The 15,170-nt window shown below is 45.3% G+C and overlaps 1 protein-coding gene and 1 long non-coding RNA gene across 2 annotated transcripts in view; both read right to left on the bottom strand.

Annotated features, from left to right (window-relative positions):
• The window catches only part of LOC121577557, a 50,336-nt gene extending 36,470 nt beyond the window's left edge, over positions 1-13,866 (bottom strand). Inside the window, exons 1-14 of the mRNA XM_045225246.1 lie at positions 13,756-13,866; positions 11,345-11,427; positions 11,093-11,141; positions 10,875-10,964; positions 10,552-10,647; positions 10,275-10,346; positions 10,105-10,191; positions 9,775-9,921; positions 4,113-4,222; positions 3,800-4,001; positions 3,066-3,242; positions 636-718; positions 384-432; positions 166-255 (exon numbers count right to left, since the gene is read on the bottom strand). Of these exons, the coding sequence (XP_045081181.1) occupies positions 166-255; positions 384-432; positions 636-718; positions 3,066-3,242; positions 3,800-4,001; positions 4,113-4,222; positions 9,775-9,921; positions 10,105-10,191; positions 10,275-10,346; positions 10,552-10,647; positions 10,875-10,964; positions 11,093-11,141; positions 11,345-11,427; positions 13,756-13,764 (1,344 nt within the window). The 5' untranslated portion in view covers positions 13,765-13,866. The remainder of the gene's footprint in view (positions 1-165; positions 256-383; positions 433-635; positions 719-3,065; positions 3,243-3,799; positions 4,002-4,112; positions 4,223-9,774; positions 9,922-10,104; positions 10,192-10,274; positions 10,347-10,551; positions 10,648-10,874; positions 10,965-11,092; positions 11,142-11,344; positions 11,428-13,755) is intronic.
• A 777-nt stretch (positions 13,867-14,643) lies between these two features.
• Positions 14,644-15,170, bottom strand: LOC123492603. Its single transcript, XR_006661809.1, has 3 exons — positions 15,082-15,170; positions 14,826-14,935; positions 14,644-14,688 (listed from the first exon to the last, which is right to left on the bottom strand). It is a non-coding gene; the product is annotated as an uncharacterized LOC123492603 (long non-coding RNA).

Below are 15,170 nucleotides of genomic sequence, written 5' to 3'. Positions count from 1 at the left end.
GGTTAGAAACTAGTAATAGAATGAGAGAGAGATGGGGAGAAGTGGTACTGAGATAGGGAGAGGTGAGGATAGGGCAAAAGTAACACTGGAAATCTATGGAGAGGGGCGGGGAGGTGTGAAAAATATATAAATTGTCGACACAGAGAGGAGAGAAGTAGAACTGACCTGATCCAATCTGTCTGGTTGTGATACTGTTGGTACCCACTCCAGTACCAGGTGAAGACGACCTGACTTCACATCATTCAGAGTGTACCACTGCAAGAGACAAGAAAACACCCATCAGACAGTGTACTAAATCTAATACACACATTATACAGATGAGTGTACCGACTACCGATGTAAATGATTTAGTACAAGAGCAGAGAGAGACATGTAAACCTTACCTGGTCTGTATACTGGGAGTGTATGATGTCTCTCATACTGATGTTACACCTGTACACAAGAGGGAAAAATACAGTCAGAAAACACACAACATTTTGACAAAGTACAACATGGCTAACAAAAAGTACAGGACCCAACTTATTTGCGTCCCAAATGGAATACTATTCTCTACATAGTGCACTAATTAGTGTCAAAAGTAGTACACTATATACGGCATAGGGTGCCATTTGGAACGCAAAAGCAGTTCCTCTCACCTGCCCAGGAAGTCATCCTTGTCCATGTCTTTATCATACAGCTCTACCTGGACCTCCTGACCTGACTGTGGGGTCATCACCGTCTGGGGACAAACATCACAATGACGGTAACACTTAGAGAGGAAACTATAAGTAAACCTATAGAGCAGGAGTCATGACAGTCGTTGACAGACAAAATGTCATAAATACTTCAAATGAATATTCTTAAGTGTAGAAAGTTCACATTTCTACTCCTATTCATCAGAAAGCAATAGATTGCATGAAACATAATTCCACAAAGAACAGTTTCCAGACTTTCCACAGACAAAGCCCACAGTTAGATAAAGAGAGACTACAGCGAATGCAGAGAGTTAAAGTTGAAAACAGGTGAGAAATGGCAGACATAACAAGGTTGAGTAACATCAGAATACAATGTTGCGTAGACTTATGGCCAGAGCTGGGGTTAATTCTAAAGTTGGTACACTAGGTTGCTTGGGAGTTACCTGAAACAAATGCCCTAGCCCCTATCACAGAGCAAGCCCTGGAGCTTGTGATCACTCCTGAGTGGGAGATTCTAGATATCAAAATGGATTACAATGAGCGTGTGGATGCGGAGGTGACCTAGAAAAGTAGAATCATCCTTTACATAGATATCCAGGTGGCTACGCAGAGGCTCCTTGAGGAGGAAGAGGCAGTCAAACGTAAGGCCCTGGAAGAGGCACTCAATGCCCAGCACAGGATGCACTTCGATCAGCTGAAGAGCAACCCAAAGAAGTCCCTCATGGCAGATTGTTCTTCCCTCAGTGATGAAGAGAGCGAGTCAAGTTCCAAAGAGGAGGGAAGCCAGTCTCCAAAGAAGGACAAAAGCAAGTGCAGATGACTGCTCGGCTGGATTAATGGGATAGTTAAAGTGGCATTATGTAACTCTTTGGGCGATCCGACTAAATTCACATAGAAATGTGAGTTATAGATCTATCATTCTCATTGAAAGCAAGTCTAAGAGGCCGTAGATCAGTTCTATGTGCGCTATTTCTATGCTTCCCGTTCTTAAGTTTTGTTTTTGCGTCTTTTACTTTCGGTTTTGTACACCAGCTTCAAACAGCTGAAAGTTATTATTTTATTATTTACCTTTATTTTAACAAGGAAGTCATATTGAGACTTAAGTCTCTTTTACAAATGAGCCCTGCATAATACAAAAACAAGCACATACAACAGGCATGTATCGAAAAAAACATAAATATAGACAATTTACACATTAAACACACATTAAGAATACAAAACACAGTCAATTAAAACAAACACATTCTTCATTATAAAAATTCCTCTGTCAGCTGTCTGATTTGCCCTAGGGAATTCAAAACATCCAATCGAAACGTCTTTTTGCGATTATTCCAAACATAGGGTGCAAGGAAATTAAAGGCCGATTTACCTAACTCTGTAGACACCAAAGGAGTCTCCAAAGTTAACCAACTCCGTGAACGAGTTTGATAACTTGTAATTTAAAATCTTAACAGTGATGTTAGGTAAGTCTGAAGCTTATGGAGCAGGGCTTTGTAAACAAAACTAGCGTAATGATGTGATCTACGTGACTTTATAGAGATCCAGCCAACCTTTTGGTAAAGAATGCAGTGATGAGTAATAATACTGTCTCCTGTGATAAAACGAAGGGCGCTATGATAAACGGCATCCAGGGGTTTAAGAGTAGTGGCAGCTGCACATTGATAAATAGTATCACCATAATCAAGAACAGATAGAAAGAATGACTGCACAATCTGCTTCCTGCTGACGTAAGAGAGGCAAGATCTGTTTCTATAAAATAAAATAAAAACACTTTAAATCTTAGCTTCTTAACAAGCTCAAAATACAATATTTTTGGTTATGGAAAATATATTTCACAGCGGTTTAGATGGTACAATGATTCTTTATACTATACTTGCTTGTTTTGTCACATAAACTGAAATTAGGCAAACTGTTCGAATTTTTTCACGCAGGAAATGGCAGAGCGACTTCTACATAGTGCATCTTTGAATTTAAGATCGGGTTTTGGGTCAAAATTGTCACTTGTGGACTCTACTAATGGAGTTAAGTGAATGCATCAACTGTAATCAGGCTAGTTGTTGTACCTCAGCTATGTGAAAGTACACTGTATCCATTCTAATTTACCCTTAACACTTCTCCCCATTTGTTGTTCTATTTTTCAGCTCTGGTGTTTTAGAAGACTGATGGAATCATTACAGCCCTCCCCCCAAATCCTTGCAACCAAATATATCTTATCTGCTTTCTATTTCTTCTTCTTACTCATCATCGTATTCTTTATCTGTTGCTATTCAGTACTATCAGCATTATTAATTACAAAGAAATTGCAATATTGTCACTTTGGCTTTATTCGATATTCTGTTAGACAGGATTGATGGTTGACATGCCAAATATTGATACTGTATACCACCATACCTCATACATCTCGTTCCAGGTAGGGTTGAGGTTCTCCTTGATCACATGACTCTTAAACCTGACTCCTCCGATGTTGATCTTGACGTAGGGGTCACTCTTGCCCTTCTTCAGGCCCCCCATCAGGTTGTCCATGGCGATTAGATTCTGGGCCTCCAGTAGGTGGATTCTCAGCACCCCCTAAAAAAAACACTAGTAAAAAGACTGCACAAAATACAGCAGTGTAGCATGAAATACCTGACTCACACAGTACTGTATATAGTATGAAATATCTTATTCACACAGTAAATGGTACTGCTCGGCTATGAAAAGCTAACTGACATTTACTCCTGAGGTACTGACCTGTTGCACCCTCTACAACCACTGTGATTATTATTTGACCTTGCTGGTCATCTATGAACGTTTGAACATCTTGAAGAACAATCTGGCCTTAATGGCCATGTACTCGTATAATCTCCACCTGGCACAGCCATAAAACGACTGGCCACCCCTCAGAGCCTGGTTCCTCTCTAGGTTTCATCCTAGGCTCCTGCCTTTCTAGGGAGTTTTTCTTAGCCCACTGTGCTTCTACAACTGTATTGCCTGCTTTTTGGGGGTTTAGGCTGGGTTTCTGTATAAGCACTTTGTGACATCTGCTGATGTAAAAAGGGCTTTATATATACATTTGATTTGATACTATATACCTCAAAAAGAAAAATAATTGTAATAATGGCCTACACTGGCACACTGCATCTCACCTCAGAGCCAAAGGTGGGCTCAGGGTTGGTGTGTCTGGGGAGTATTTCAGGAAGACTGGGTTCCTCAGTGACCTCCTCAGGTACCTTCTCAGCTACCATCTCAGTAGCTGTTACCCTCTTAGCCTCCTCTGGCTCTGGTACTGGTGCTGGGATATAGGGAGAGCTGGGGGCTGGAGCACTGGGAGTGTCCACTGAACTAGACCTGAGCAGACATGGTGGAAGAACAGAGAAATTGGTTAATCGTGTGTGTGTGTGTGTGTGTGTGTGTGTGTGTGTGTGTGTGTGTGTATTAGTACACCCTCATTTGTTCTACCTCTGCTGCACTGTCTCTCTCTCCAGTATCTGTTCAGCAGTGGAGGTGGCTCGAGCTCTGGGTTGATCTGCCCTCTCCACATCAATCTCACACTTCTTGGGACACAGCACCTGTAGTAGAACAACACATTTAATAACAACACCACCATATAACCTTATTACAAAACATCATGCATTGAATCAATACACGTCTAAAGTGACTCCTTCAGAGTAAGCTTGTTATGTGGGCAGCTTGTCTCTCCCTTTTCTGTTTCCCTTCCTCCTTGTTTTGTCCCCTCTTTTTCTGTTGTATCTGTATGTGTGTTTGTCCCCTTTATGTGGGTGTGTCTGGAGTGGATCAGGGGGCGTGCTCAGGATCTGCCTCTCCTGTGCAGCTGCGGGTTGTTTCCAGTGATTCCTGCCTACGCAGCTGCATCCTATTCTCTCATCAACCTGCACTACTTATTCCTGGGCATGGCTCTCCACCGGCGCCAGATCGTTGTTCTTACCAGAGCGTTTCGGACATATCTCCCAACCTGCCTGCCTGTCGGTCTGCCTGCCTGCCTGCCTGCCTGCCTGCCTGCCTGCCTCAGCCTCTCCTTCCTCCGGAGCCGACTAGCCCACTCTGTTCCTTTACTTCAGTTGTTTTTTGGACTAAGACAATTTTAACTTTGATTAAATATTTTTGTTTCTTCCACTCCCTTTGTCGTGTTGTTTCTCTGAGTGCTGGGTTGAACCATAGCCTAACAGAACGATCTGGCCATGGACCCAACAGAGAAACAGCACGGGGCAAACAAAGACAGCTTCCAACAAGCTATCCAGGCTCAAGGAACGTTGCTAGGACAGCATGACCAGTTGATTCGGACTCTTGTGGAAGATAATCATCAACTGCTGAACCAGGTGACTCAGTTAACTACACACGTCTCTAAATTGTCTGTTATCAGTTCTCCATCTCTCTCTGACCCCCAGTTTGATGCACCCCCAAGTTGTTTCCTCGGACACTAGGCAGGCTTCGTTCCGCCGGGAACCCCCTGTCACGTCGCCTGAACCGTTCAATGGAGAATTGGACAAGTGCCGGGGATTTTTGCTTCAGTGTGACTTGATTTTTCGGCAGAGACCACTGTCGTTTTCTACTGATTCATCTAAGGTACATTATGTTCTGGGGCTGTTAAGAGGGAAAGCTCTGGTTTGGGCTGAGGCTGTGTGCTCAGATCAAACTTTGACTGGATTGACTTTTGCTGATTTCTCTGCTAAATTGAAGACTGTTTTTGACCATCCTGACCATGTGGGTAATTCCTCCAAGATACTTTTTAATTTGAGGCAGGGTTCTAACAGTGTGGCAGAGTACTCTATTGAGTTCTGGACGTTGGCAGCGGACTCCAAGTGGAACAATGTGGCACTTCAAGGAGCATTTCTAAACGGTTTGAATGAAGCCATTAAGGATGAACTGGCTGCTCGTGATGAGCCACATGATTTACATTCTCTCGTTTCCCTGTCCATCAAGCTAGACAATCGGTTGCGGGAGAGGCGTCGGGAGAGAGGCGATCGGCCACATCTAGGAGGACGAGTTCCCCAGCCTTCAACCACTCGAGTCTCGCCTCTCCGGAGTCGGCAGCTTCTTGTTCCTGATTCCATCCCGAGCACAGAGGAGGAACCTATGCAAGTGGGTCGAGCTCGACTACCTCCAGCAGAGCGGCAACGGCGCTCCAGGCGGGTGAGTGCCTGTACTGTGGAGACGCCACACACATTCTGGCTACATGCCCTAAGCGGCCAAAAGACAAGGCTCGCTCGTAACGGTGGGTCTACTTGCGAGCCCAGAGTTAGATCCTGAACCCATCATTCCCCGATTACAAGTACCTGTAACCTTACGTTTCCAGAGTCATTCCCTGCCACTCTCAGCTCTCATAGACTCAGGTGCAGAAGATAACTTTATTAGCCACCAGTTCGTTACACAAGCTCGTATCCCCATGGAGCCACTACCTACCCCCATTCGGGTCACAGCCCTTGATGGGCGCTCCTCGCGGAGATAACTCATCAAACCACCCCCCGTTTCCCCTAGTGATTTCTGGCAATCATTGTGAAAGCATTCAGCTAAGAGTTATGTCTGGCTCAGCTACCTCCCCTAATCCTTGGCTTCCCCTGGTTGGCTCTTCACAACCCACAAATTGATTGGACACGTCACACCATTCTCAGTTGGAGCACTAACTGCCATTCCGAGTGCCTGAGGTCAGCGGTTCCCCCCACTAAGTGTAACCCAACTCCTCCCTCAGCTCCTCTTGATCTGTCATCTGTCCCCAAAGAATACCATGACTTAGCGGAGGTTTTCAGTAAGGACAAGGCTCTGTCTCTACCACCACATAGGCCTTATGATTGCCCTATTGAACTGCTTCCTGGTGCTCCCTTGCCCTCTAGTCGGTTATACAATCTGTCCCGACCGGAAAGAGAGGCAATGGAGCAGTACATTGGTGATTCTCTGGTCTCGGGCATAATCCGTCCCTCGTCGTCTCCTTTGGGTGCAGGTTTCTTTTTCGTGGAAAAGAAGGACAAGTCGTTACGCCCCTGTATCGATTTCAGGGGTTTAAACAACATAACTGTTAAAAACAAGTATCCCCTTCCACTCATCAACTCAGCTTTTGAACCTCTGCATGGCGCCACAGTGTTTTCCAAGCTCGACCTCAGGAATGCTTATCACCTTGTCCGAATCCGAAAGGGAGATGAGTGGAAAACCGCTTTCAACACTCCACTGGGACATTTTGAGTATTTGGTCATGCCCTTTGGGCTTTCAAATGCCCCTGCGGTTTTCCAAGCCATGGTGAACGATGTTCTTAGGGATTTTTTTGAACCGTTTTGTCTTTGTATACCTGGATGATATTCTTGTTTTTTTCCAAGTCACCCGAGGAGCATGAGTCACACGTCCGTCAAGTCCTTCAACGGCTCTTGGAGAACAAGCTGTACGTCAAAGCAGAGAAGTGTGAGTTCCACAAACAGTCTACATCGTTCCTTGGATTCATAATTGAGAGCGGGCAGGTGAAGGCGGACCCCGAGAAGATCCGGGCAGTGACGGAATGGCCCACACCCACCACCCGTAAGCAACTTCAACGATTTTTGGGCTTTGCTAACTTCTACCGTAGATTCATTAAGGGTTTTAGTAGAGTGGTGGCACCCCCTTACAAGACTCACATCTCCTAAAGTCCCTTTTCGGTGGTCCCCTGAGGCGGAGCAGGCGGTAGGGGTTTTGAAGGAACTGTTTTCCACCTCCCCCGTGTTGATACACCCCAATACCTCTCTGCAGTTTGTTGTGGAGGTGGACGCGTCGGACTCAGGTGTGGGAGCAGTCCTCTCCCAGCGCTCCCCCACTGACCAAAAGCTTCACCCCTGTGCTTTTTCTCCAAGAAATTGTCACCCACAGAACGGAATTACGACGTTGGAAACCGGGAACTGCTGGCGGTCAAGCTTGCACTGGAAGAATGGCGGCACTGGCTGGATGGAGCTGAACTGCCGTTTGTGGTCTGGACTGACCACAAAAACTTGGCTTACATCCAAGCCACTAAGAGACTCAACTCACGCCAAGCCAGATGGGCCCTGTTTTTTAGTAGGTTTAACTTTATTCTTACATACAGACCGGGGTCAAGAAATGTTAAACCAGATGCTTTGTCCCGCCAGTTTTCTGACCCTTCGGAGACCAGCGAGCCTGAGGCAGTCCTGCCTTCCTCATGCGTCGTGGCGGCTGTTCAGTGGGAGATCGAGTCTCTTGTGAAGACTGCACTTGCCACGGACCCGGGACCGGGTGATGGACCTCCCAACCTACTCTTTGTTCCCGAGACGGTCCGGTCTCAGGTGTTGCAGTGGATTCACACCTCCCGTTTTGCTGGTCACCCTGGGATGAGACGCACGTTGACGCTGCTTAGGAGACATTTTTGGTGGCCTTCAATGGAAACTGACGTTCGGGCTTTTGTGGCAGCCTGTTCAACCTGTGCTCGGGGCAAAGCCTCCCATCAGTCCCCTTTGGGGCTGCTGCTACCCCTCCCAGTTCCCAGCCGTCCCTGGTCCCACATTGCCATGGATTTTGTCACCGGCCTACCCAAGTCTGAAGGTAATGATACTATACTTACCATTGTGGACAGATTCTCTAAATCTGTCCACTATATAGCATTACCAAAATTACCGTCTGCCAGTGAGACAGCGGACCTCCTAGTCCAACATGTATTCCGTCCCCATGGAATACCTGTGGACATCGTATCTGATAGAGGCCCACAGTTTACTTCCCGTGTTTGGAAGGTTTTCTGTTCTGCTTTGGGTGCTTCCGTTAGTCTGTCCTCAGGGTTTCATCCCCAGACCAACGGTCAAACAGAAAGAGCCAATCAAAACCTCGAAGCAACCCCTTCGTTGTGTGGCTGCTCAACATCCATCATCCTGGGCCAAACATCTGCCCTGGATAGAGTACGCCCACAACTCCCTCACCGCCTCTGCCACCGGTCTTTCACCCTTCGAGGTTACCATGGGTTATCAACCCCCTCTGTTTCCTGCTCAGGAGAAGGAATTGGCTGTTCCTTCGGTTCAGGAGAACCTCCGCCGCTGCCAGAGAGTGTGGAGCGACGCTCGGGAAGCATTGCTTCGGACCACCGACAGGAACAAGACTACAGCGGATAGGAGCAGGACTCCCGCACCTGTGTTTCATCCTGGTCAAGAGGTTTGGCTGTCATCTAAGAACGTACCTCTTCGTACCAAATCACGCAAGCTGTCTCCTCGGTACCTGGGTCCGTTTGTGGTGGAGTCCATCATTAACCCCGCTGCGGTTCGTTTGAAGTTGCCTTCAGCCATGAAGATACACCCTACTTTCCACGTCTCCCAACTGAAACCTGTGTCCTCCAGCCTTTTGTGTCCGCCGGCTGATCCACCTCCACCTGTTCGCCTCATTGACGACCATCCGGCCTACACCGTCAGTAGGCTCCTGGACTCTCGGAGGCGGGGTAGGGGTCTCCAATACCTAGTCGATTGGGAAGGTTATGGACCAGAGGAGAGGTCTTGGGTCCCTAAGCGTTTTTGTGTTGGATCCTCAGCTGATCACGGACTTCCATCACGACAACCCTGACAGGCCTGGTGGGTCGCCAGGTGGCGACCATTGAGGGGGGGTACTGTTATGTGGGCAGCTTGTCTCTCACTTTTCTGTTTCCCTTCCTCCTTGTTTTGTCCCCTCTTTTTCTGTTGTATCTGTATGTGTGTTTGTCCCCTTTATGTGGGTGTGTCTGGAGTGGATCAGGGGCGTGCTCAGGATCTGCCTCTCCTGTGCAGCTGCGGGTTGTTTCCAGTGATTCCTGCCTCACGCAGCTGCATCCTATTCTCTCATCAACCTGCACTACTTATTCCTGGGCATGGCTCTCCACCGGCGCCAGATCGTTGTTCTTACCAGAGCGTTTCGGACATATCTCCCAACCTGCCTGCCTGTCGGTCTGCCTGCCTGCCTGCCTGCCTGCCTGCCTCAGCCTCTCCTTCCTCCGGAGCCGACTAGCCCACTCTGTTCCTTTACTTCAGTTGTTTTTTGGACTAAGACAATTTTAACTTTGATTAAATATTTTTGTTTCTTCCACTCCCTTTGTCGTGTTGTTTCTCTGAGTGCTGGGTTGAACCATAGCCTAACAAAGCTAGCGTTTCTAGAGAACTGTAAGTGCAAGAGTCTGTCTCACCTTGAGTTCAGCCCTCAGTAGAATCTGACTGTAGGGTGAGGCTCCATCTAGACTCAGCCACTGATCCAGGACCAGATCTGGTTGTGACAGCAGCTCTCTGACTGGTACCACCAGAGAACCCATCGCCTGATCCCAAGCACTGGACAGCTAGAGAAAGATAAATAAAGAGTGAATTAGAAAGGAAAAGAGAAAAGGGTAGAATGGGAGATTTGTGTGGATGAATTACATTTACCAGTGACTGTGCAAGATGTTTACAGTGAGTGACATTATGTTTCGATTAAACATTATCCATGTTTAGCGACTCCATCCTGAATCAGACTGAACTCTCACCTTCACTATGAGAATCTCCTCTCTGGGGTCACGAACCAGGAAGTAGAAAGCCTCTTCCCACTGGGGGGAGTTGGTACGTTCACACACCTTCAGAGAGACAGAGAAGTTGACTTTCACGGCAGATCCTGTTACAAGTCTTGCATTTCAGCTCTAAGGGTACTATATTTCACCTTGGTTCTGTAGGTTGTCTCCCCCAGAACAAGCTCAGCTCCAGCCTTTGGCTCCTTCCCACTCTTCTTCAACTAGAAACACACAGAGACCACACAATACAACAGTCAAAACCAAACACTGACTGTGAGCAATTCAAAAAAAATCAAACATATCAACATTTATGCATAATACATCAACACAGCTGCCAAAACTAGACATCAACCTGAAGCCAGAGTTCAAAAGTTCAAAATAGCTAAGTGCCAGAGGTGAACTGGTGAATGGTGAAAGGTGACTCACAGGCAGTGAGTGGGCTCTGTCCATGTAGATGAAGAGCAGAGCAGCAGAGGGAACAGCCTTGTTCTGGTAGGACTGGAGAGACTGCAGCTGCAGCACCTGGAACATGGGGAGAAATTAGTTCAATCAGATTGCAATAACATCGAAACAGGTGGTAAAAAGGTTAGAAACTAGTAATAGAATGAGAGAGAGATGGGGAGAAGTGGTACTGAGATAGGGAGAGGTGAGGATAGGGCAAAAGTAACACTGGAAATCTATGGAGAGGGGCGGGGAGGTGTGAAAAATATATAAATTGTCGACACAGAGAGGAGAGAAGTAGAACTGACCTGATCCAATCTGTCTGGTTGTGATACTGTTGGTACCCACTCCAGTACCAGGTGAAGACGACCTGACTTCACATCATTCAGAGTGTACCACTGCAAGAGACAAGAAAACACCCATCAGACAGTGTACTAAAACTAATACACACATTATACAGATGAGTGTACCGACTACCGATGTAAATGATTTAGTACAAGAGCAGAGAGAGACATGTAAACCTTACCTGGTCTGTATACTGGGAGTGTATGATGTCTCTCATACTGATGTTACACCTGTACACAAGAGGGAAAAATACAGTCAGAAAACACACAACATTTTGACAAAGAACAACATGGCTAACAAAAAGTACAGGACCCAACTTATTTGCGTCCCAAATGGAATACTATTCTCTACATAGTGCACTAATTAGTGTCAAAAGTAGTACACTATATACGGCATAGGGTGCCATTTGGAACGCAAAAGCAGTTCCTCTCACCTGCCCAGGAAGTCATCCTTGTCCATGTCTTTATCATACAGCTCTACCTGGACCTCCTGACCTGACTGTGGGGTCATCACCGTCTGGGGACAAACATCACAATGACGGTAACACTTAGAGAGGAAACTATAAGTAAACCTATAGAGCAGGACTCATGACAGTCGTTGACAGACAAAATGTCATAAATACTTCAAATGAATATTCACATTTCTACTCCTATTCATCAGAAAGCAATAGATTGCATGAAACATAATTCCACAAAGAACAGTTTCCAGACTTTCCACAGACAAAGCCCACAGTTAGATAAAGAGAGACTACAGCGAATGCAGAGAGTTAAAGTTGAAAACAGGTGAGAAATGGCAGACATAACAAGGTTGAGTAACATCAGAATACAATGTTGCGTAGACTTATGGCCAGAGCTGGGGTTAATTCTAAAGTTGGTACACTAGGTTGCTTGGGAGTTACCTGAAACAAATGCCCTAGCCCCTATCACAGAGCAAGCCCTGGAGCTTGTGATCACTCCTGAGTGGGAGATTCTAGATATCAAAATGGATTACAATGAGCGTGTGGATGCGGAGGTGACCTAGAAAAGTAGAATCATCCTTTACATAGATATCCAGGTGGCTACGCAGAGGCTCCTTGAGGAGGAAGAGGCAGTCAAACGTAAGGCCCTGGAAGAGGCACTCAATGCCCAGCACAGGATGCACTTCGATCAGCTGAAGAGCAACCCAAAGAAGTCCCTCATGGCAGATTGTTCTTCCCTCAGTGATGAAGAGAGCGAGTCAAGTTCCAAAGAGGAGGGAAGCCAGTCTCCAAAGAAGGACAAAAGCAAGTGCAGATGACTGCTCGGCTGGATTAATGGGATAGTTAAAGTGGCATTATGTAACTCTTTGGGCGATCCGACTAAATTCACATAGAAATGTGAGTTATAGATCTATCATTCTCATTGAAAGCAAGTCTAAGAGGCCGTAGATCAGTTCTATGTGCGCTATTTCTATGCTTCCCGTTCTTAAGTTTTGTTTTTGCGTCTTTTACTTTCGGTTTTGTACACCAGCTTCAAACAGCTGAAAGTTATTATTTTATTATTTACCTTTATTTTAACAAGGAAGTCATATTGAGACTTAAGTCTCTTTTACAAATGAGCCCTGCATAATACAAAAACAAGCACATACAACAGGCATGTATCGAAAAAACATAAATATAGACAATTTACACATTAAACACACATTAAGAATACAAAACACAGTCAATTAAAACAAACACATTCTTCATTATAAAAATTCCTCTGTCAGCTGTCTGATTTGCCCTAGGGAATTCAAAACATCCAATCGAAACGTCTTTTTGCGATTATTCCAAACATAGGGTGCAAGGAAATTAAAGGCCGATTTACCTAACTCTGTAGACACCAAAGGAGTCTCCAAAGTTAACCAACTCCGTGAACGAGTTTGATAACTTGTAATTTAAAATCTTAACAGTGATGTTAGGTAAGTCTGAAGCTTATGGAGCAGGGCTTTGTAAACAAAACTAGCGTAATGATGTGATCTACGTGACTTTATAGAGATCCAGCCAACCTTTTGGTAAAGAATGCAGTGATGAGTAATAATACTGTCTCCTGTGATAAAACGAAGGGCGCTATGATAAACGGCATCCAGGGGTTTAAGAGTAGTGGCAGCTGCACATTGATAAATAGTATCACCATAATCAAGAACAGATAGAAAGAATGACTGCACAATCTGCTTCCTGCTGACGTAAGAGAGACAAGATCTGTTTCTATAAAATAAAATAAAAACACTTTAAATCTTAGCTTCTTAACAAGCTCAAAATACAATATTTTTGGTTATGGAAAATATATTTCACAGCGGTTTAGATGGTACAATGATTCTTTATACTATACTTGCTTGTTTTGTCACATAAACTGAAATTAGGCAAACTGTTCGAATTTTTTCACGCAGGAAATGGCAGAGCGACTTCTACATAGTGCATCTTTGAATTTAAGATCGGGTTTTGGGTCAAAATTGTCACTTGTGGACTCTACTAATGGAGTTAAGTGAATGCATCAACTGTAATCAGGCTAGTTGTTGTACCTCAGCTATGTGAAAGTACACTGTATCCATTCTAATTTACCCTTAACACTTCTCCCCATTTGTTGTTCTATTTTTCAGCTCTGGTGTTTTAGAAGACTGATGGAATCATTACAGCCCTCCCCCAAATCCTTGCAACCAAATATATCTTATCTGCTTTCTATTTCTTCTTCTTACTCATCATCGTATTCTTTATCTGTTGCTATTCAGTACTATCAGCATTATTAATTACAAAGAAATTGCAATATTGTCACTTTGGCTTTATTCGATATTCTGTTAGACAGGATTGATGGTTGACATGCCAAATATTGATACTGTATACCACCATACCTCATACATCTCGTTCCAGGTAGGGTTGAGGTTCTCCTTGATCACATGACTCTTAAACCTGACTCCTCCGATGTTGATCTTGACGTAGGGGTCACTCTTGCCCTTCTTCAGGCCCCCATCAGGTTGTCCATGGCGATTAGATTCTGGGCCTCCAGTAGGTGGATTCTCAGCACCCCCTAAAAAAACACTAGTAAAAAGACTGCACAAAATACAGCAGTGTAGCATGAAATACCTGACTCACACAGTACTGTATATAGTATGAAATATCTTATTCACACAGTAAATGGTACTGCTCGGCTATGAAAAGCTAACTGACATTTACTCCTGAGGTACTGACCTGTTGCACCCTCTACAACCACTGTGATTATTATTTGACCTTGCTGGTCATCTATGAACGTTTGAACATCTTGAAGAACAATCTGGCCTTAATGGCCATGTACTCGTATAATCTCCACCTGGCACAGCCATAAAACGACTGGCCACCCCTCAGAGCCTGGTTCCTCTCTAGGTTTCATCCTAGGCTCCTGCCTTTCTAGGGAGTTTTTCTTAGCCCACTGTGCTTCTACAACTGTATTGCCTGCTTTTTGGGGGTTTAGGCTGGGTTTCTGTATAAGCACTTTGTGACATCTGCTGATGTAAAAAGGGCTTTATATATACATTTGATTTGATACTATATACCTCAAAAAGAAAAATAATTGTAATAATGGCCTACACTGGCACACTGCATCTCACCTCAGAGCCAAAGGTGGGCTCAGGGTTGGTGTGTCTGGGGAGTATTTCAGGAAGACTGGGTTCCTCAGTGACCTCCTCAGGTACCTTCTCAGCTACCATCTCAGTAGCTGTTACCCTCTTAGCCTCCTCTGGCTCTGGTACTGGTGCTGGGATATAGGAGAGCTGGGGGCTGGAGCACTGGGAGTGTCCACTGAACTAGACCTGAGCAGACATGGTGGAAGAACAGAGAAATTGGTTAATCGTGTGTGTGTGTGTGTGTGTGTGTGTGTGTGTGTGTGTGTGTGTGTGTGTGTGTGTGCGCGTGTGTGTGTGTATTAGTACACCCTCATTTGTTCTACCTCTGCTGCACTGTCTCTCTCTCCAGTCTCTGTTCAGCAGTGGAGGTGGCTCGAGCTCTGGGTTGATCTGCCCTCTCCACATCAATCTCACACTTCTTGGGACACAGCACCTGTAGTAGAACAACACATTTAATAACAACACCACCATATAACCTTATTACAAAACATCATGCATTGAATCAATACACGTCTAAAGTGACTCCTTCAGAGTAAGCTAGCGTTTCTAGAGAACTGTAAGTGCAAGAGTCTGTCTCACCTTGAGTTCAGCCCTCAGTAGAATCTGACTGTCAGGTGAGGCTCCATCAAGACTCAGCCACTGATCCAGGACCAGATCTGGTTGTGACA

This window comes from Coregonus clupeaformis, chromosome 15 (assembly GCF_020615455.1).
Source record: "Coregonus clupeaformis isolate EN_2021a chromosome 15, ASM2061545v1, whole genome shotgun sequence".
Taxonomy (NCBI): domain Eukaryota; kingdom Metazoa; phylum Chordata; class Actinopteri; order Salmoniformes; family Salmonidae; genus Coregonus; species Coregonus clupeaformis.
Note: the sequence above shows the minus strand (reverse complement) of the source record. Positions and strands in the feature narration are given on the sequence as shown.